The sequence below is a fragment of the Salmo trutta genome, chromosome 27 (genome assembly GCF_901001165.1).
Source record: "Salmo trutta chromosome 27, fSalTru1.1, whole genome shotgun sequence".
Lineage (NCBI taxonomy): Eukaryota > Metazoa > Chordata > Actinopteri > Salmoniformes > Salmonidae > Salmo > Salmo trutta.
The window spans coordinates 19,674,679-19,698,762 of record NC_042983.1 but is presented as its reverse complement, the minus strand read 5'-3'; the positions used below and the strand labels follow the sequence as shown (position 1 = coordinate 19,698,762).

Below are 24,084 nucleotides of genomic sequence, written 5' to 3'. Positions count from 1 at the left end.
TCATTTACAACTGCGACCTGGCCAAGATAAAGCAAAGCACACAACAACACAAAGTTACACATGGAATAAACAAGCGTACAGTCAATAACACAATAGAAAAAAAAGAAAGTCTATATACAGTGTTTACATATGGCGTGAGGAGGTAAGGCAGTAAATAGGCCATAATAGCAAATGAACACTGTTGTGATAGATGAGCAGATGGTGATGTGCATGTAGAAATACTGGTGTGCAAAAGAGCAGAAAAGTAAATAAAAACAATATGGGGATGAGGTATGTAGATTGGGTGGGCTATTTACAGATGGGCTATGTACAGCTGCAGCGATCGGTTAGCTGCTCAGATAGCTGATGTTTAAAGTTAGTGAGGGAAATATAAGTCGTCAGTTTCAGCAACTTTTGCAATTCGTTCCAGTCATTGGCAGCAGAGAACTGGAAGGAAAGGCGGCCAACGTAAGTGTTGGCTTTGGGGATGACCAGTGAGATAGACCTGCTGGAGCGTGTGCTATGGGTAGGTGTTGTTATCGTGACCAGTGAGCTGAGATAAGGCGGAGCTTTACCTAGCATAGACTTGTAGATTTTCTATGGGATTAAGGTCTGGAGACCTGGAGCCAGTGGGTTTAGCGACAAGTATGTAGCGAGGGCCAGCCAACTAGAGCATACAGTGGGGGAAAAAAGTATTTGATCCCCTGCTGATTTTGTACGTTTGCCCACTGACAAAGAAATTATCAATCTATAATTTTAATAGTAGGTTTATTTGAACAGTGAGAGACAGAATGACAACAAAAAAATCCAGAAAAACGCATGTCAAAAATGATTTGCATTTTAATTAGGGAAATAAGTCTTTGACCCCTCTGCAAAACATGACTTAGTACTTGGTGGCAAAACCCTTGTTGGCAATCACAGAGGTCAGACGTTTCTTGGAGTTGGCCACCAGGTTTGCACACATCTCAGGAGGGACTTTGTCCCACTCCTCTTTGCAGATCTTCTCCAAGTCATTAAGGTTTCGAGGCTGACATTTGGCAACTCGAACCTTCAGCTCCTTCCACAGATTTTCTATGGGATTAAGGTCTGGAGACTGGCTAGGCCACTCCAGGACCTTAATGTGCTTCTTCTTGAGCCACTCCTTTGTTGCCTTGGCCGTGTGTTTTGGGTCATTGTCATGCTGAAGTACCCATCCACGACCCATTTTCAATGCCCTGGCTGAGGGAAGGATGTTCTCACCCAAGGTTTGACGGTACATGGGCCCGTCCATCGTCCCTTTGATGCGGTGAAGTTGTCCTGTCCCCTTAGCAGAAAAACACCCCCAAAGCATAATGTTTCCCACCTCCATGTTTGATGGTGGGGATGGTGTTCTTGGGGTCATAGGCAGCATTCCTCCTCCTCCAAACACGGCGAGTTGAGTTGATGTCAAAGAGCTCCATTTTGGTCTCATCTGACCACAACACTTTCACCCAGTTGTCCTCTGAATCATTTAGATGTTCATTGGCAAACTTCAGACGGGCATGTATATGTGCTTTCTTGAGCAGGGGAACCTTGCGGGCGCTGCAGGATTTCAGTCCTTCACGGCGTAGTGTGTTACCAATTGTTTTCTTGGTGACTATGGTCCTAGCTGCCTTGAGATCATTGACAAGATCCTCCCGTGTAGTTCTGGGCTGATTCCTCACCGTTCTCATGATCATTGCAACCCCACGAGGTGAGATCTTGCATGGAGCCCCAGGCCGAGGGATATTGACAGTTCTTTTATGTTTCTTCCATTTGCGAATAATCGCACCAAATGTTGTCACCTTCTCACCAAGCTGCTTGGCGATGGTCTTGTAGCCCATTCCAGCCTTGTGTAGGTCTACAATCTTGTCCCTGACATCCTTGGAGAGCTCTTTGGTCTTGGCCATGGTGGAGAGTTTGGAATCTGATTGATTGATTGCTTCTGTGGACAGGTGTCTTTTTTACAGGTAACAAGCTGTGGTTAGGAGCACTCCCTTTAAGAGTGTGCTCCTAATCTCAGATCGTTACCTGTATAAAAGACACCTGGGAGCCAGAAATCTTTCTGATTGAGAGGGGGTCAAATACTTATTTTCCTCATTAAAATGCCAATCAATTTATAACATTTTTGACACGCGGTTTTCTGGATATTTTTGTTGTTATTCTGTTTCTTACTGTTCAAATAAACCTACCATTAAAATTATAGACTGATCCTTTCTTTATCAGTGGGCAAACGTGGTGGGTGGTATAAGGGGCTTTGGTGACAAAACGGATGGCACTGTGATAGACTGCATCCAATTTTCTGAGTAGAGTATTGGAAGCTATTTTGTAAATGACATCGCCGAAGTCGAGGATCGGTAAGATAGTCAGTTTTACGAGGGTATGTTTGGCGGTGTGAGTGAAGGAGGCTTTGTTGCGAAATAGGAAGCCGATTCTAGATTTAATTTTGGATTGGAGATGTTTAATATGAGTCTGGAAGGAGAGTTTACAGTCTAGCCAGACACCTAGGTATTTGTAGTTGTCCACATATTCTAAGTCAGAACCGTCCAGAGTAGTGATGCTAGTCGGGCGGGTGGGTGCGGGCAGCGAACAGTTGAAAAGCATGCATTTGGTTTTACTAGCGTTTAAGAGCAGTTGGAGGCCACGGAAGGAGTGTTGTATGGCATTGAAGCTCGTTTGGAGGTTAGTTAACAGTGTCCAAAAAAGGGCCAGATGTATACAGAATGGTGTCGTCTGCGTAGAGGTGGATCAGGGAATCACCCGCAGCAAGAGCGACATCGTTGATATAAACAGAGAAAAGAGTCGACCTGAGAATTGAACCATGTGGTACCCCCATAGAGACTGCCAGAGGTCCGGATAACAGGCCCTCCGATTTGACACGCTGATCTCTGTCTGAGAAGTAGTTGGTGAACCAGGCGAGGCAGTCATTTGAGAAACCAAGGCTGTTGAGTCTGCCGATAAGAATACGGTGATTGACAGAGTCGAAAGCCTTGGCCAGGTCGACGAAGACGGCTGCACAGTACTGTCTTTTATCGATGGCGGTTATGATATCGTTTTGTACCTTGAGCGTGGCTGAGGTGCACCCGTGACCAGCTCGAAAACCGGATTGCACAGCGGAGAAAGTACGGTGGGATTCAAAATGGTCAGTGATCTGTTTATTAACTTGGCTTTCGAAGACTTTAGAAAGGCAGGGCAGGATGGATATAGGTCTATAACAGTTTGGGTCTAGAGTGTCACCCCCTTTGAAGAGGGGATGACCGTGGCAGCTTTCCAATCTTTAGGGATCTCGGATGATACGAAAGAGGTTGAACAGACTGGTAATAGGGGTCGCAACAATGGCGGCGGATAATTTTAGAAAGAGAGGGATTGTCTAGCCCAGCTGATTTGTATGGGTCCAGGTTTTGCAGCTCTTTCAAAACATCTGCTATCTGGATTTGGGTGAAGGAGAAGCTGGGGAGGCTTGGGCAAGTAGCTGTGGGGGGTGTGGAGCTGTTGGTCGGGGTTGGGGTAGCCAGGAGGAAAGCATGGCCAGCCATAGAGAAATGCTTCTTGAAATTCTCAATTATCGTGGATTTATCGGTGGTGACAGTGTTACCTAGCCTCAGTGCAGTGGGCAGCTGGGAGGAGGTGCTCTTATTCTCCATGGACTTTACAGTGTCCCAAAATGTTTTGGAGTTAGAGCTACAGGATGCAAATTTCTGTTTGAAAAAGATAGCCTTTGCTTTCCTGACTGACTGACTGCATGTATTGATTCCTGACTTCTCTGAGAAGTTGCATATCGCGGGGACTATACGATGCTAGTGCAGTCCGCCACAGGATGTTTTTGTGCTGGTCGAGGGCAGTCAGGTCTGGAGTGAACCAAGGGCTATATCTGTTCTTAGTTCTACATTTTTTGAAAGGGGCATGCTTATTTAAGATGGTGAGGAAAGCACTTTTAAAGAAGGACCAGGCATCCTCGACTGACAGGATGAGGTCAATATCCTTCCAGGATACCCGGGCCAGGTCGATTAGAAAGGCCTGCTCGCAGAAGTGTTTTAGGGAGCGTTTGACAGTGATGAGGGGTGGTCGTTTGACCGCGGACCCATAGCGGATGCAGGCAACGAGGCAGTGATTGCTGAGATCCTGATTGAAAACAGCAGAAGTGTATTTGGAGGGCAAGTTGGTCAGGATAATATCTATGAGGGCGCCCATGTTTACGGATTTAGGGTTGTACCTGGTGGGTTCCTTGATAATTTGTGCGAGATTGAGGGCATCTAGCTTAGATTGTAGGACTGCCAGAGTGTTAAGCATATCTCAGTTTAGGTCACCAAACAGAACGAACTCTGAAGATAGATGGTGGGCAATCAATTCACATATGGTGTCCAGGGCACAGCTAGGAGCTGAGGGGGGTCTATAACAGGCGGCAACAGTGAGAGACTTTTTTCTGGAGAGATTCATTTTTAAAATTAGAAGCTCAAACTGTTTGGGCATAGACCCGGAAAGTATGACAGAACGTTGTAGGCTCTCTCTAGAGTAGATTGTAACTCCTCCCCCTTTGGCAGTTCGATCTTGACAGAAAATGTTGTAGTTGGGTATGGAAATCTCTGATTTTTTGGTGGCCTTCCTAAAACAGGATTCAGACACGGCAAGGACATCAGGGTTAGCGGAGTGTGCTAAAGCAGTGAGCACGCAACTATAGTGTGCTCTACTGTGTACTCTATTCTACTGTACAATACAGGACTGTGCTGTACTATACTACACTACACTGTACTCTACTTTACTGTCCAAACTTGTGAAACATAGACGTCTATGATTGGTTCAGATTTGGTTCAGACCAGACCAAATCTTAACAAATCATGGACGTATATGTTTTGGACAAACGAAGGCCGGTCCGGACGGCCAGGGCGGACTGACCAAACTACTTTTCAATGTCCATGGACTTCCGGTGTCGGACCGTGCGCAGTGGGTGAGGATGTTGGTTACAGTAAATGCCTAAATCAGCGGTGGGCAACTCCAGTCCTCGAGGACCTGATTGGTGTCACGCTTTTCTCCATCCCTAGCAAACACAGCTGATTAATCAAATTGCATTCTAAACTGAAGATCATGATTAGGTGATTATTGGAGTCAGCTGTGTTAGCTGGGGCTGGGGCAAAACTGTGACACCAATCAGGCCCTCGAGGACTGGAATTGCTGTCAGTAAGAGCCGGGAGAGATCACATTCATTGGAGAGAGAGAGGAGAGAAGAGGGAGAAGAGAGAGAAAGGGGTTGTCCAGATTTTTCACACTTGCTTTGACCATCAGATGACAGAAAGAGAAAGTTTCAGCTGAACATAACAGTATGCCAGTGGAAAGGAGGACAGTAGCAGGTGACTCTGGTTTGTGACTACTGTACTGTGCTGTCCAAACTTGTGAAACATAGACGTCTGATTGGTTCAGCCAATTCAATTGCAGAAATTCTGTTAACGATTTTTCTGAAATTCTGTTACCGATTTGGTAACAGAATGAGTTTATCACTTAATTCAGAAACAAAATTGATTTCAGTAAAAACTCTAATTGATAGTTCTAACTTTACTTGCTAGTTATGTGAACTTTCATTGTCCTCCCTCCTCAATTAGAAAATATCTTAAAGATATTTGGGCTTTTGGCAACAAGGCAATGTTTCTTAAAATTACAGAACGCGGACAACATTTTCCTTAACTAAATATCAGTGTTGATATTAGTTGGCAGGGGTCTTTACTTCCACTTCATTGTGTTTTGATGTATTTCTAATAGCTTTAAATATTTCTTCTGGCAGATGTTTTCTAAGACCCCATTTCCCTCTGTTTGAAAAGAAATCAAAGCCTTTGCTTATTCCAAATTTTTAGGATGGAAAATGGTAGAAAAATGTATATATGTATTTAATAATAAAATAAAATAAACAGACTCTTGGCTTCCATTTGACATGCTCCTATGAACTTCACATGTTGGTGCTCATGGATCCTTTTACATGGAAATTACCCTTACTAACCCTCTTTACTGATTATTCTCCCTGTGTGACCACCAGGACACCACATCTGGTACAGTAAAACTACAAACAACCTCTAAAAACCAACACCACTATCACATAAAGGAAAGTAGGATCACTAGGAGACCTGGACTTCTCTAGTACTCAGTTGCCTGAAAAAAAGTGATATTTTCCTATCGAAGACCCTGAGATGAGATCTGGAAAAGAACAGCTGACGTGGGCTTGAAATGCATTACAATGAAATGGCAATGCCTCTCACAGTGAGGGTGTTTTGAAAACAAACATGCATTTGAATTCCAATGACAGCCAATAGTGTATTGCGTTAAGATGATTACCATCTGATGAAAAGGGCAAGTATCACTTTTCAGGTTTCATTCTGTGAATGCCAACCCTATCTGACTTCACACATGTTGGCTACAGTGTGGCAGCAGGGTGATACCCTACACTCATGGCACATTTCCACATAGCATTTACCCAAAAGGCTCAGACTTTTCTGTTTCCATCTACGCGGGCCGGCACCCGTGTCTCAATGGGCCATGGCTCCGGCAGACCTGCTCTCACTTGGGGCCAAAGCAAGGCCACTGGTATTTTTCAGATATCATTTAAATAACAATGGCTAACTGTGAACTTCAACACCTTCTCACAACGCAACTGTTTTGATTGCGCAGAGGTTGTTGATTCTGATCTTTCCCTGTCAGCCCTAGCTATGGAAACACATTTTGTTACACTTAGTATACACTAGGGTAACACTGGTTTTCGAGTCGAAAATGAGGCATCATTGTGCCTTCTGTGGCTGTATCTTTAAAATTCCTGAGAGAAAAATACAAACAAAACATCCAGGCACCACAAATAGTGAGGCAAACAGTGTTACAGTCTATGAAAAGCTTATAGTAAGAGGTGATTGGTGATATTATGGAAGGTGGGAGTCTTGTAAATATTGTGCCCCTCTCCTTCTGTAAAAACAACTCCAGCTGTTATTCTTGAGCAAATGTTTACCTTGATACTTCCTCACACTGCAATTTGAGCCCAAGGCAGGAGAAAAAAAACATAACTAAAGGTGTAATTAGGAGAGATTCCGGAGAAGCCTCAGGCTAAAGCCCCAGATTCTAAGAGGGGATTACACTCCAATAAAAGCCTAGAAGTCTCATCAGGCACCACAGCAGAGATCAGTCCAGAGTCTTATTATTGACACCATGAAGACAGCTTCAGCTGGAGAGCCACATGTCCAGAGCCTGTCTCTTCTAACGTATTTCAAACTCCATCAGGCCCATTAGCAGGATCTGATTTCCCACATTTATCCATGTCTAAAATGTTATCTTCAAATCATGACTGACATCGTGTTCTCCAATAACTCCCATATCGTATAGCCATAACATTTTCAAATAATCATTAGAGTTTTATGAGATCATAATATGTTGCAATGGTTACATGATGTCTGTTATTACTCATATGCCATATCTTTGTGATGCATTTTTATGGCTAGTGAAGAGTGGTAGCTACATAAGGTACAAATCAGAGATTAGAGAATTTACTTTAGAATTATCATAGTCATTAGTCAAGCTGAGATAGGCTTAAATATGCATTGTGTCATGAAGAGACATCCAAGCTTCTTTAAATAAATTAAAAAGGAGACTTTTAAAGAAACTACAGGTGGGGAAAACACTATTTCCAGATGAACAGTAATGGAGCTCAAATGAATAATTCAGACAAGTCAAAATGAATGACAAATGGGACTGAACTGTAAAGAAGTTCCCTTTTTGCTTGTTTAGCTCCTCATTATTGTTGCTTAATTAGGCATGCTTTGAGTCATTTAAATGAGCACTCCCAGAGCATTTGTTATTTCTTAGCATTGACAACAAACATATTGTTCCCACTAATGCACCCAGATTATGACCACACCATGGCACCCTAAATCACCTGAAAACTACAGGAGCAAAGCTATTGATGTAAACTACATTATGTGTGGGCTGGTTTGTATACATTTCATCTTCCATGCATGGCTGCATACCCTTTAGATAACTAATTGCCTTGGGAGCTTTCTAGAAGCAAGTCCCAATAGTAACTAAATGGAGATTTATGGAGTTCTATTTATTATTATTTGAAATTGTTTTTTTGGGGGGGGGGGGGGGTAGATCAGCATTAATACTGCAGATAGATCGTGGATTCCATCAATGTAATTGTCTGCATCATTTCCAAGAGTGTGCAAAGCTGTCATCAAGGCAAAGGGTGGCTACTTTGAAGAAGCTCATATATATATAATATATTTGTTTAACACTTTTTTGGTTACTACATGATTCCATATGTGTTATATCATTGTTTTGATGTCTTCACTATTATTCTACAATGTAGAAAATATAACAAATAAAGAAAAACCCTGGAATGAGTAGGTGTGTCCAAACCTTTGACTGGAACTGTATATATTGAGAAACAGACGCCTCACAAGTCCTCAACTGGCAGCTTCATTAAATAGTACCCGCAAAACACCAGTCTCAACGTCAACAGTGAAGAGGCGACTCAGGGATGCTGGCCTTCTAGGCAGAGTTCCTCTGTCCAGTGTCTGTGTTCTTTTGCCCATCTTAAGCTTTTCTTTTTATTGGTCAGTCTGAGATATGGCCTTTTCTTCGGAACTCTTCCTAGAAGCCCAGCATCCCGAAGTCGCCTCTTCACTGTTGACGTTGAGACTGGTGTTTTGCGGGTACTATTTAATGAAGCTGCCAGTTGAGGACTTGTGAGGCGTCTGTTTCTCAAACTAGACACTAATGTACTTTTCCTCTTGCTCAGTTGTGCACCGTGGCCTCCCACTCCTCTTTCTATTCTGGTTAGAGCCAGTTTGCGCTGTTCTGTGAAGGGAGTAGTATACAGCGTTGTACGAGATCTTCAGTTTCTTGGCAATTTCTCGCATGGAATAGCTTTCATTTTTCATTTCAAGAATAGACTGACAAGTTTCAGAAGAAACCCACAAATGCTGATGCTCCAGATACTCAACGAGTCTAAAGCAGGCCAGTTTTATTGCTTCTTTAAATCAGAACAGTTTTAAGCTGTGACAACATTATTGCAAAAGGGTTTTCTAATGATCAATTAGCCTTTTAAAATGATAAACTTGGATTAGCCAACACAACATGTCATTGGAACACAGGAGTGATGGTTGCTGATAATGGGCCTCTGTACGTCTATGTAGATATTCCATTAATAAAAATCTGCCGTTTCCAGCTACAATAGTAATTTACAACATTAACATTGTCTACACTGTATTTCTGATCAATTTTATGTTATTTTAAAATGGACAAATCGTTTTTGCTTTTCTTTCAAAAACAAGGACATTTCTAAGTGACCCCAAACTTTTGAACGGTAACGTTAGTATATAACATTCTATTGGTTGCAAGAATTTTGTATAATAATTTAAATGGAAAAACTAAAAGTTTTGAATCCAGCGTTATTTTGTGTATTAGTTCATAAACCATGTGCCATGGAATCGGTACATCGAAAATCTATCCCAACTATTTTGTAATATATATATGGCACAGCTGTTAATTGTTTGGTCCTTAAATGAAACTAGTATACCTTTTTAACCAATTTTTCTTTAACCAATTTCGGTCTTTAATGCAGGGCCGACAAGTTCTTTACTTTCTCCCCCTTCTACTTGCCTCTTCCATTTTTGCGTTATTGCTGCAATAAGCACACTTTTCCATATAGTTTTGTTAGCTGCATGTATGACATAACTCCACCAGTCATATTTATGATATCATTTACAAAGACTATACCGTTTTAATTTATTTTTCTCCAAAAATAAGAGATGGAGAGTTTAGTTCTAAAATCAACAAACCATATAACAGACATTAAAATACTATTGGTTTACAACAACGCTGATATTTTAGATGTTTTTGTTTTGTTGACTAATATAATCACCTATCAAATTCTCTCCCAATGACAAACATCTGGCTCTTGCTGTCTAAATCACACAAGTAACATTTCACTAGATCTGTTTGAGAATAACCTTACCCGCTGGGATCACATTTTTTGAGGAGTGATTTATATTCAGTGATTTAAATATCCAGGTTTTGAACCCTTGAGTAGCACATGTGAGGTCTCTTAGAGAACATGGCCTCAAGCTACAAGCTCCCTCTGGGTCACACTATCAACAGCGCAGGACACCTGAAATTAATTAGGGAATTATCCAACTAGACTCTTCAGATGACAAAGACATCAGAGTAAACAGCTGCCTTCCAAACATCCCCTATCACCCATGATCCATTGTTTATTATCAAGTCAGAAACTAGCTCATAGTCAAATGCATAAGTAATGGTGGGGATGATTAAAGGCTTGGGTTGACTGCATGCATGCAATCCTCAGGGCCAGTTAACAGCTCCTAGATAAGCTGCCAATGGGCTTCACTCACCTTATGCTGGCGTGGCCAGTCTGCCCAGCCTGCCCTCCACCTTCCAGCAGCTCTGCCCTGGCATGGCGTGAATGACCTACAGTACAGTCTGTGGGAACTGCCAGGTACAGTCAGAGGGGAGAGGAGGGGGTGGGGGAGACAGGAAAACCACTTGCATAAGCGAGGGCTGCTTGAGGCTGGTCTCCTCCTCACCCTCCCTATAGGCTACAGCACGTCTCTTGGTAACGCTTACAGCAGAGGAGCTCAAATGCAGGGCAAAGCCTGTTGTAGCCCACAGACTTCAAATTAAATGATGTCAGAATACAAATTAGAAGGATATATGATTTCAAATCCAACAGACTCATCCCTTGAAAGAAGCTCCTTGGTAGATTAAGTCATCTACCCCATAATGCAAACTCAAATGTCAAGTCAGTTTCTGCTCTCTTGAAGATCTATCATGATTTAAATACAGGAGGCATTGAGCGTGACTTGCATTTTTTATATAGAATTATAGAATCCACTCATTTTTTATATAGAATCCACTCATTTTTTTTATATAGAAAATGAGTGGATCTTAATAGGTTTTTACAGTAAACAAGTTGCTGGGATGCTGCCATGGTTGGAGCTCTGAACTAAGGCGTTTTCCATCAGATAACTGTTTTAAATGGATTTTCCCCATTTACAATTTATATTAATCAATTTGTAATGTTAGCAATTCTATTTTGCTCAAGTAAACAATTTATTGTTGAATTTATTGTTTAATCTTATAATCTTGTAAGCGCACTAACCACTGTTGACCTAAAGCTAACCTTGAAAGCAGCAGACTGCTATCAAATTGACTAAATGCAATGGTATCCTTTAGTAAAAATCGATACAGGCACTAGCGATGGAACACTACACCACTGTCGATTGCTGACAGTGGTTGTCACCTTTTGCGAGAGAGCATGAGTAAGTCAGTAAGCGAGTCATTGAGTGAAGAAGTTTGAGTGAGACAGCTGAAATGGGGCGGAGGCTAGAAATGGGTGGGTGTTGTACTTAACCGTCTTTCCAGAACCTGTCCTTAACATTGCCCACGGGTACGTGTGAACATATTAACCCACTGTTCAAACGATGACGGGACTGGTCTACCATCCCTACTAAAATAAGTCATTTCTTGACATGTGTGATTCCCTGACATTTGTTTGTTTGATTTTGGTAATTTGCTCTGTCTAGACAAATTAAAGATATCATGTTAGGTCAATGGAATAAGCAACGAGTAAACAACTGACACCTCGGACCTTTGATCTTTAGCAAACACTGCACATTTTTGTTTATGTGGCATCCTCAATTCCAGCCCATTCAAACCTTACTTGAAGACATACTTGTTTACATTTAGGAATCCCACTTGGAGCACTTGTACTGATTGAGTTACTCTGCTTCCAGGGGGCTCCTAACCATTCAATCCCGATTTGAAGACATACTTGTTTACATTTAGGAATCCCACTTGGAGCACTTGTACTGATTGAGTTACTCTGCTTCCAGGGGGCTCCTAACCATGAGTCATGTGTCAGTTATCCTCTTGCATATCAGATCCCACATTTTCCTATTTATAAGTAAAACTATTTGCCTGGACAACTGAGATGACAAATACTGTAACTTTGCTCCCCTAAACACATCTATGTAGATAGTAGAGGAAGCAACCTCTTGAACCCCTGTAAAAACATCTCACGTAATCACGCCTTACTACATACAAGAAAAGTATAAACAAGCTATATGAAATTAGAGCAATGTGTGTGTGATAGATTCTGTATTGCAAAACACCACTTTTATTATGTTCTGCCTCTGGTCATTTCCATGTAAAAGGACCCATGAGCACCAACATGTGAAGTTCATGGGAGCATGTCAAATTGGGTGTCAAATGAAAGCTAAGAGTTTATATATATATTTGATATACAATTGAAGTCGGAAGTTTACAAATACATTTAAACTCCGTTTTTCACAATTCCTGACATTTAATCCTAGTAAAGGTTCCCTGTTTTAGGTCAGTTAGGATCACCACTTAATTTTAAGAATGTGAAATGTCAGAATAATAGTAGAGAGAATTATTTATTTCAGCTTTTATTTCTTTCATTCCCAGTGGGTCAGAAGTTTACATACACTCAAATAGTATTGGTAGCATTGCCTTTAAATTGCTTAACTTGGGTCAAACGTTTCAGGTAGCCTTCCACAAGCTTCCACAATAAGTTGGGTGAACTTTGGCCCATTCCTCCTGACAGAGCTGGTGTAACTGAGTCAGGTTTGTAGGCCTCCTTGCTCGCATACGCTTTTTCAGTTCTGCCCACAGATTTTCTATAGTATTGAGGTCAGGGCTTTGTGATGGCCACTCCAATACCTTGACTTTTCTGTCCTTAAGCCATTTTGCCACAACTTTGGAAGTATGCTTGGTGTTTATACTTGCGTACTATTGTTTGTACAGATGAACATGGTACCTTCAGGCGTTTGGCAATTGCCCCCAAGGATGAACCAGACTTGTTGAGGTCTTAGATCTTGGCCGATTTTTTTAGATTTTCCCATGATGTCAAGCAAAGAGGCACTGAGTTTGAAGGTAGGCCTTGAAATACATCCACAGGTACACCTCCAATTGACTCAAATTATGTCAATTAGCCTATCAGAAGCTTCTAAAGCCATGACATCATTTTCTGGAATTTTCCAAGCTGTTTAAAGGCACAGTCAACTTAGTGTATGTACATTTCTGACTCACTGGAATTGTGATACAGTGAATTATAAGTTAAATAATCTGTCTGTAAACAATTGTTGTAAAAATGACTTGTGTCATGCAAAGTCGATGTGCTAACTGACTTGTCAAAACTATAGTTTGTTAACAAGAAATTTGTGGAGTGGTTGAAAAACGAGTTTTAATGACTCCAACCTAAGTGTATGTAGACTTCTGACTACAACTGTATGTATGTATGTATGTATGTATGTATGTATGTATGTATGTATGTATGTATGTATGTATGTATGTATGTGTCACAGTATCTAACGAAGGTGGCGCCCCTCCTCGGTCGGGCGGCGCTCGCCGGTCGTCGTCGCCGGCCTATTAGCTGCCACCGATCGTTGTTTCTGTGTCTTTTGGTTTTGTCTGTCTATCCCGCACCTGTTTTGTGTTTGTCATTAGTGGGGGGTTATTTAATGTGTATTTTCAGTTGGGGTTCTCGTGCGGGATTGTTCATTTGTTCACTAAGGACAGTTGTAATTATATCCGATTAAGTAGACATTATATTGCCGGGCTGCGCCCCGCGCGCTGTTTGTTTTCCAGTGCGCTTATTTGTTTTGAGAAAAGTGTTTTCTCCTGGCGGACTTCGCCACGCGCCCTGTGCCCAACGGCTATTGCGTCTGGTATTTATTATTAAAACTCAGTTGCTCCGGCCCTCTGTCTCCTGCTCCTGATTTCACATATCTACTGGTCCTAGACAATCGTGACAGTATGTATGGGAAACTATGCAGTATTTAATTTTTTTATGTGTTATTTCTTACATTGTTACCCCAGGATATCTTAGGTTTTATTACATACAGTCGGGAGGAACTATTGGATATAAGAGTAACGTCAACTCACCAACATTACGACCAGGAATACGACTTTCCCAAAGCTGATCCTCTGTTTGGCCCACCACCCAGGACAAAGGATCGTATCCCAGCCGGCGACCCAAAACAACGGCGCCGTAGAAGGGGCAGACGGAGCGGTCTTCTGGCCAGGCTCCGTAGAAGGGTACATCGCGCACCACTCCCGAGCATACTCCTCGCCAATGTCCAGTCTCTTGACAACAAGGTAGACGAAATCCGAGCAAGAGTTGCCTTCCAGAGAGACATCAGAGACTGTAACGTTCTTTGTTTCACGGAAACATGGCTCGCAGAGCAGCTGGCTGGTGTGTTTACGGACATATTCAATCAAACCTTATCCCAGTCTGCTGTTCCCACATGCTTCAAAAGGGCCACCATTGTTCCTGTTCCCAAGAAAGCTAAGGTAACTGAGCTAAATGACTACCGCCCCGTAACACTCACTTCCCTCATCATGAAGTGCTTTGAGAGACGAGTCAAGGACCATATCACCTCCACCCTACCTGACACCCACTCCAATTTGCTTACCGCCCCAATAGGTCCACAGACGACGCAATCACACTGCACACTGCTCTAACCCATCTGGACAAGAGGAATACCTATGTAAGAATGCTGTTCATCGATTACAGCTCAGCATTTAACACCATAGTACCCTCCAGACTCGTCATTAAGCTCGAGACCCTGGGTCTCGACCCCACCCTGTGCAACTGGGTCCTGGACTTCCTGACGCTCCACCCCGCTGATCCTCAACACTGGGGCCCCACAAGGGTGTCTCAGCCCTCTCCTGTACTCCCTGTTCACCCAGGACTACGTGGCCATGCACGCCTCCAACTCAATCATCAAGTTTGCAGACCACTACAGTGGTAGGCTTGCAGACCACTACAGTGGTAGGCCACTACAGTTTGCAGACCAGCCTACCACTACAGACCAGCCTACCACTACAGGTCTACCACTACAGTGGTAGGCTTGCAGACCACTACAGTGGTAGACCACTACTAGTTTGCAGACCACTACAGTGGTAGGCTTGATTACCAACAACGGCGAGATGGCCTACAGGGAAGAGGTGAGGGCCCTCGGAGTCTGGTGCCAGGAAAATAACCACAACAGTCAATTTTAACAAAACAAAGGAGATGATCGTGGACTTCAGGAAACAGCAGAGGGAGCAGCCCTCTATCCACAGACGGGACAGTAGTGGAGAAAGTGCAAAGTTTTAAGTTCCTCGGCATACACATCACGGACAAACTGAAATGGTCCACCCACACAGACAGCGTGGTGAAGAAGGCACAGCAGCGCCTCAGGAGGCAGAAGAAATTCGGCTTGTCACCAAAAACACTCAAACTTTTACAGATGCACAATCGAGAGCATCCTGTCGGGCTGTATCACCGCCTGGTACGGCAACTGCTCCGCCCATAACCGTAAGGCTCTCCAGAGGGTAGTGAGGTCTGCACAACGCATCACCGGGGGCAAACTACCTGCCCTCCAGGACACCTACACCACTCGATGTCACAGGAAGGCCAAAAAGATCAAGGACAACAACCACCCGAGTCACTGCCTGTTCATCCCGCTATCATCCAGAAGGCGAGGTCAGTACAGGTGCATCAAAGCTGGGACCGAGAGACTGAAAAACAGCTTCTATCTCAAGGCCATCAGACTGTTAAACAGCCATCACTAACATTGAGTGGCTGCTGCCAACATACTGACTCAACTCTAGCCACTTTAATAATGGAAAAATGTATGTAATAAATGTATCACTAGCCATTTTAAACAATGCCACTAATGTTTACATACCCTACATTACTCATCTCAATTTACTGTACTCTATACCATCTACTTCATCTTTATGTAATAAATGTATCACTAGCCACTTTAAACAATGCCACTTTATATAATGCTTACATGCCCTACATTACTCATCTCATATGTATATACTGTACTCTATACCATCTACTGCATCTTGCCTATGCTGTTCGGCCATCACGCATTCATATATTTTTATGTACATATTCTTATTCATTCCTTTACACTTGTGTGTATAAGGTAGTTGTGAAATTGTTAGGTTAGATATTACTGCATGGTCGGAACTAGAAGCACAAGCATTTCGCTACACTCGCATTAACATCTGCTAACCATGTGTATGTGACAAATACAATTTCATATATATTTGTTTTTCAAAATGTATTTTAATTAAGGCATATATACATTAACACAATGTTGAACTAATATCAATATTTAGTTTAGGATAACTTTTTCTGCCTTCTGTAAGTTTAAGAAACATTGCCTTGTGCTTTGAAATTCATATCTTTAAGATATTTTCTAATTTCTCTTTCCCTTGTGAGGAGGGAGGATAATGAAAGTTCACAGAAGTAACAAGGAAAGGTGGACCTATCAGTTAGTTTGTGTTTTCACTGATATACATTTTGTTTATGAATTATTAAGTGATTAAAACTCAAGTCTGGAACCCTCTCTCTCTCCATCTCTTTCCTTCTACCTCATCCCCATACTATTACTTACCCTCTTGCACCCCAGTATCTCTACTTGCACATCATCATCTGCACATCTACCACTCCAGTATTAATGCTAAATTGTAATTATTTTCACCTCTAGAGCCTATTTATTGCCTACCTCCCTACTCTTCTACATTTGCACACACTGTACATAGATTTTTCAATTTTTATTTTCTTTTGTGTTATTGACTCTGTTTGTTTATGTGTAACTCTGTGTTGTTGTTTTTGTCACACTGCTTTGCTTTATCTTGGCCAGGTCGCAGTTGTAAATGAGAACTTGTTCTCAACTGGCCTACCTGGTTAAATAAAGGTGAAATAAAATAGAAAATAAAAATGAACGCGACCTCTCCCGACTTTTACTGACACCTACCCATGAGCCCCCTCTCTTTCCTATGTAATTCTATAACCAGCATCCTCCACCAAATCAGAACCAATCATAGATGGCTATGCTTGGACAGCACAGTACAGTAAAGAAAAGTAAAGTAGAGCTTAGTACAATACAGTTGAGCACACTATAATGTGCTGTACTGAATCCTATTTAGTATACATCCCCATGAAGAGAATGACATTCAACATATCCATAATTATGCATTTCTGTGTAGTATAGATCAGGGACCCATGATGAATATTCGTTACTAAGTGTAAATCCACTTCACTTACTGTAGTTCAATAACCAAAATATATATTTTTAAAACGCAAGGTGTCATGTCATAGCTGACTCCCAATCATTTCTGCAGACATCTTTGAATCTTAATTCGGAGCAGATATTTGGAAAACGTGGTCACATAACAAACAGAGGGAGATATTCCTGAAATTCTGTCCCAACTTTGCATCTGCACAGCTCTTCCAGTAAATGTGTTTTTGACAAATGTTCATTGTACATTTTTAAAGTAGTCCTTGATCATAGCGTTATATGGTTTGTTAAACTTTTAAATCATTAGTTTTGGTTTGGCATACATTGTAAGTAAAAAATCTTAGTCTCAGCGCAATTCCGTTTCCATGGAATTGCCCAAATATAGTGGCTGGTATCATGCTCAACCCAGCTTCTACTCAGGTGTTTAACAGGACAAAGAATCCAGGCCACTGGACTGAGGATACATGAAGACAGAGGAGAAGTAGGAGGAGGAGAACTGAACTAACAGGGACATGAAGGACTTTACACATACCCTTCGTCTGCCTGATGCTGTCAAGCACGAATGAGACAGACACAAGCGCCAAACAATTTAAGTACCAGGAGCCATGTCTCTTGTCTGTACCCTAAATGCCTTCAGCAGATGGGGAAAATAATCTCTAGAAATTCACCAAAGACACTTTGGGAGACAGTGAATTCACAGCACATTGTTTATTACGATGACAACTGAGATATGCTCTTCCACACAAAATATATATGCCTATTCTGTTCTGAATGTTGTCATATTTGTAGAAATAAACTAGCCAGAGGATGGTGTAATCAGATCTTGATGTAATCCGAATGTATTGATTGGATTTAATTAGGCTACACATCTTACCTGGGTTATAAATGAAGCACCCCTACAACCATAGCCATAGTTTGGGGGTGGGGGTGGTGCAGCTCAGCTAAACCTAGGGTATGGCAAAGCGGGGTGTCTAGAAATACACCCGCCAGTTGAAGCTCATTTACTGTACTTATACACAATTTTAAAACAATAAAATGCTATTTGGAGAACAGCAAAAACAAACAAAAATGTCCCCCAGACATTATCACGTCAATATTATGTTTAAATGTCTGTGAAATGGCGTGTACAATGCACTACTCAACCTCATACATATGCTACACAGACTAATTTAGCCTACTTGGGGAACAGCGCAACATGAAGAAATAGATGCATAATACACGCTATCAAGGCCGACATTGACACTATGCCAGAAAAATCCTGCACATGCATTGAAATAAAAGGCATACATAAAAGGAATTACTTAGGCCTACAATCGACAAGGACAAACAACTCGACCAAGGAATGACGAAAAACCTACGCATTAAGGCAGCGTTCGTGATTCAGCACCGCTGAATGGACAGCGCCTCGGTACAGGTAGTGTATGTGTATGTAAATAGTCTGTCTGTAAACAATTGTTGGAAAAATGACTTGTGTCATGCAAAAAGTAGATGTCCTAACCGACTTGCCAAAACTATAGTTTGTTCTCAAGAATTCTGTGGAGGGGTTGAAAAACAAGTTTCAATGACTCCAACCTAAGTGTATGTAAACTTCCGACTTCAACTGTATATATAATTTTAAAAAGCAGCCAACAAGTGCTCAACATATGTGGGAACTCCTTCAAGACTGTTGGAAATGCATTCCAGGTGATGCTGGTTGAGAGAATGCCAAGAGTTTGCAAAGCTGTCAACAGGGCAAAGGGTGGCTACTTTGAAGAATGTATAAAATACAATATCTTGATTTGTTTAACACTTTTTGTGGGCACCACATGACTCCATATGTTTTATTTCATAGTTGGGATGTCTTCACTTTTATTCTACAATGTAGAATTAGTAAAAATAAAGAAAAACCCTTGAATGAGTAGGTGTGCCCAAACCTTTGACTGGTACTGTGTATATATCTTGGCTGTTGTTTGTTTACGTGGTATTTCTCTCATCATATGGATAGTCTCCCATAGCCTAGGTTGTAGGCATAGCCGTGGGAAGTAGGGGTGCTGAGGGTGCTGCTGCACCCCCTGAAAAATTGGAATAAAAAAAACAATATTATGCACTGGGCCTTAACCAGTTCTGTATTAGCATTTCGATATAGCCGTCTCTAGCGTGCCGAAAAATCTCAGCACCCCGCTCCAGCAGAGGCAACAACAAGACACGTAGACTAAAATCATACCAATCCTGATTTAAAATTGCAATGTCTGTTTACCTGTAAAGGCTGGCTTTAGGACCATGCAGAGCATTGAAGAGCAGCTTCTAGCCTGTGCGCCTTTTTCTGTCACTTTTAGAAAGCAGAGGGCAGAGACAGTGCCATTTCCTTTGCCGATAAGCTGTTTAGGCAGTGTGCTGATTGCTTTGAATTTGATGTTGGCATTTGAACTTGGTCTTGTAAGCCTTGTTGTAATCTGATAGCCAGGGGTTCATTTTAATTGGGAGGAGGGGAGTCCTCCTTTTTTGAAACCAAAAGCTGTTTTATTGCTATTAAAATATAGGTTGTGATAGCTGTAAGCCTAATTTATTATTTTCATTTATTCGTCCAGCAGGCTATTGCAATTTTGGTTTCATGTAGGCCTATTGGTATGAAAATAAACTACTGAACAAGAGCATTTTCCAAAAATACATGTCTTGTTGTTGGCTTTGAAGACAAAAATAATTGCAGGCTATAACAAATGTGCAGTGACAGAATGATAATTGAGATCATGCAAATAATTAATGATTATCTAGTTGGGCTAACTTTTTTTACTTCTTGCTATAGCTGGCAGTACCTACAGTTGAAGTCGGAAGTTTACATACACTTAGGTTGGAGTCATTAAAACTCTTTTTTTTCAACCACTCCACAAATTTCTTAATAACAAACTATAGTTTTGGCAAGTCTGTTGTGTCATGCACAAAGTAGATGTCCTAAGTAATTAATCCAACAATTGTTTACAGACATATTATTTCATTTATAAATCACTGTAAAACATGTTTTTTACATACACTAAATTGACTATGCCTTTAAACAGCTTGGAAAATTCCAGAAAATTATGTACAAAAGGTACAGGTACAAAAGTATCTATATCCACAGTAAAACGAGTCCTATATCGACATAACCTGAAAGGCCGCTCAGCAAGGAAGAAGCCACTGCTCCAAAACCGCCATAAAAAAGCCAGACTACGGTTTGCAACTGCACATGGGGACAAAGATCGTACTTTTTGGAGAAATGTCCTATGGTCTGATGAAACAAAATTAGAACTGCTTGGCCATAATGACCATCGTTATGTTAAGAAGAAAAAAGGGGGAGGCTTGCAAGCAGCTTGCAAAGATCGTACTTTTTGGAGAAATGTCTTCTGGTCTGATGAAACAAAAATAAAACTGTTTGGCTATAATTACCATCGTTATGTTAAAAAGGAAAAAGTGGGGCGCTTGCAAGCCGAAGAACACCATCCCAACCGTAAAGCACGGGTGGCAGCATCATGTTGTGGGGGTGCTTTGCTGCAGGAGGGACTGGTGCACGTCTTAAAATAGATGGCATCATGAGGATGGAAAATTATGTGGATATATTGAAGAAACATCTCAAGACATCAGTCAGGAAGTTAAAGCTTGGTTGCAAATGGGTCTTCGAAATGGACAATGACCCCAAGCATACTTCCAAAGTTGTGGCAAAATGGCTTTAAGGACAACAAAGTCAAGGTATTGGAGTGGCCATCACAAAGCCCTGACCTCAATCCTATAGAACATTTGTTGGCATAACTGAAAAAGCGTGTGCGAGCTAGGAGGCCTACAAACCTGACTCAGTTACACTAGCTCTGTTAGGGGGAATGGGCCAAAATTCACCGAACTTATTGTAGGAAGCTTGTGGAAGGCTACCCAAAACGTTTGACCCAAGTTAAACAATTTAAAGGCAATACTACCAAATACTATTTGAGTGTATGTAAACTTCTGACCCACTGGGAATATGAAAGAAATAAAAGCTTAAATAAATCATTCTCACTACTATTATTCTGACATTTCACATTCCTAAAATAAAGTGGTGATCCTAACTGACCTAAGACAGGGAATTTTTACTAGGATTAAATGTCAGGAATTGTGAAAAACTGAGTTTAAATGTATTTGGCTAAGGTGTATGTAAACTTCCGACTTCAACTGTATGTATGTATAAACACACACACACACACACACACACACACACACACACACACACACACAACCCTTAAAATAAGTGGATTTGGCTATGTCAGCCAGAGCCGTTGCTGACAGGTGCAGAAAAAAAGAGCACACCGCCATGCAATCTCCATAGACAAACATTGGCAGTAGAATGGCCTTAATGAAGAGCTCAGTGACTTTAACGTGGAACCGTCATGGGATGCCACCTTTCCAACAAGTCAGTTCGTCAAATTTCTGCCCTGCTAGAGCTGCCTCGGTCAACTGTAAGTGCTGTTATTGTGAAGTGGAAACGTCTCGGAGCAACAACGGCTCAGACATGAAGTGGTTGGCTACACAAGCTCACGGAACGGGACCGCCGTGTGCTGAAGCGCAAAAAAATCCTCTGTCCTCGGTTGCAACACTCACTACTGAGTTCCAAACGGGCTCCTGAAGCAACGTCACCACAAGAACTGCTCATCGAGAGCTTCATGAAATGGGTTTCCATGGCAGAGCAGGTTCACACAAGCCAAAGCTCACTATGTGCAATGCCAAGCGTCGGCTGTAAAGCTTGCAGCCATTGGACTCTGGAGCAGTGGAAACGCGTTCTCTGGAGTGATGAATCACACTTCAGCATCTGGCAGTCCGATGGACGAATCTGTGTTTGCCAGGAAAACGCTACCTGCCTTAATGCATAGTGCCAACTGTAAAGTTTGGTGAAGGAGGAATAATGGTCTGGGCCTGTTTTTCATGCTGGTGTCCACATATTTTTGGTCATGTAGTTTATAATTAGAAGATCACATAGGCCCCCAATTAATGTCAACAGAATTGGGATTTTGAGTGGTCAGAACTGGAGATCATACATGAGGATAAAACAGACCAGGTGTGGACTACATTACAGCACCCCCTCCAGCCGCTTGTTTTCAGTGGTCACATGAACAGCCGGTGAAGTATTAAATGCACGTCATTTTGCGCAATGACAAAACCAAGTGGGTAACACTGGAGCCTCATAACATACTAAAATACAACGTTTTTCTTCACGATCAAGGCCTACTTAAGTGAACGTAAGATCGGTAGAAAGGATTATAATAGTTTCAATTGACAGTTCAATAGGTGGTTATTTGGTGCTCTCCAATGGTTCTTTATTCTTCCAAGTTAAGCTATAACTCCTTAATCTCTTTAAATAGGCTATTCTAAAAATGCCATAATGTTTTAACTACACAGACATATCATACATCGAAAATACTTTCTATAAAGATATGACAAAACTTTTAAACTAATAACATGTTTGCATTATGTTCCAGTAAAAATTCAAAACTTTTTTTTCTTCCATGCTTTGAACATTATACCCTGAGAAATGACATTGTCCTTTTATTTCAACGAGTGCCAGCTTTCCACCACCAGCTATGTCAACAGTATGTTATGTTCAACGCGTGAATCAGCAAAACTATGACAATAGGTCAAAAATAAAGAAATATAAAATATCCTTATACCTTAAAACTCGATTCACCGCTGTCATCTCCAAATGCATTTCCTTCACTGACCACAAGCTTCCAGACACACAAAAGCATTTCGTGGCATGTTTGAGGTCCACATAAATGAGGTAAATAGCGTTCCAAAATCTTACCAGCTTTACAGGGATCCTTATAGTCGATCACATCTGATGTGGCAGTGGGCTCCACATAGTAGCTTGTTTCTATTGCTTCTAAATCGATCGCAGATATCATGCAAAGGCAGGGTAGAAGAAACAAACATCTCGTTGTGAGATCCATGATTCGTGAGTGGGGGGTAGGTTACAGCGAAAGACGAAAAATAAGAGATAAAGAAAAAGGGACAGAAGGAGAGAGAGAAAATGGGAGGTTTTGGGGAAATTAGATCTCTCCGGAGGGCGGGTTTAAAATCAGAGCTCAGCCTCTCCACAAAGTCTTGATTATGGGGCAGTGATTCGCTCCGTAGTCGTGCTCCGGCAAACTTCGGTGATCGTGGCACATCATCACGTTGGGCTCTATGGAGAGGAGCCACAGCGATGGGGGCCCGTACCTACTCGTCTGTAAAATACTTATTTATCTTAGTCTTTAAATAAAATCCCTAAACTTAACAAACATGATTGCATTGTGTAAACACATTTCATTTCAACAGCACAAGATCGAAATGTGCATGGTCAATACTGGAAAATGAAGAGCAACCAGTCTTATGTTTTGGTGTACCATGTGTTCCTGTACATATGAGAAATAAACTTGACTTGGTTTGTGTAATTTGAAGGTAAGTCGAAAACCTATCATTCCAAAGTTACAAATAACATTTTGTTTCATCATCCCAAATGATCACACCCCTCTGGCGGATGCATAGTCGATATAAAGAAAGGCCAATGGAGATGCATTGACACACACAGCACACATACTTTTATTCCTGGCTGGCATTGTCATCACTAAACTACTCAGGTGATTTATAAGTCACACAGTTCATCGTGTATTTTGTCGAGTTGTAAAGAGACATTAAGCTGTTTATCAGAGACAGGCTTCCCCCTGCCCCAGACACAAGGCAGAACCCTTCCGTAGATGTGACAAAGATACCACAGCCTTATTATCACTTGATGAAATCTATAAATCAGATATCAAACTAACTATGCAATTAGAGACAAAAATAAAAAGGGAGTTTTAACTCATACTGTGTATCATTAAGAACCAGAGTTAAAACAGTCATGGTTTTTACTGAGTTGAGCGCCACCTGTTGCCAACACATGGAATGATCATATTTTACACCAGTTATAGAAATATTTTACCTGACAAGAAAAACACAACTTATTTGTAATCTAAAAGTAAACATGAAGGATGACAAAGATTGATTATTTCATTATTAACTGAAT

General features: G+C 41.5%; 1 protein-coding gene across 2 annotated transcripts in view; it reads right to left on the bottom strand.

Annotated features, from left to right (window-relative positions):
- Nucleotides 1-23,177, bottom strand: part of LOC115164536 (bone morphogenetic protein 1) — a 66,256-nt gene extending 43,079 nt beyond the window's left edge. The window contains exon 1 of one of the 2 annotated variants that reach the window (XM_029717129.1): nt 22,846-23,177. In XM_029717129.1, coding sequence (XP_029572989.1) covers nt 22,846-22,990 — 145 coding nt within the window. In that variant the 5' untranslated portion in view covers nt 22,991-23,177. The remainder of the gene's footprint in view (nt 1-22,845) is intronic. The other variant, XM_029717128.1, reaches the window with a different exon arrangement.
- Nucleotides 23,178-24,084: the final 907 nt, after the last annotated feature.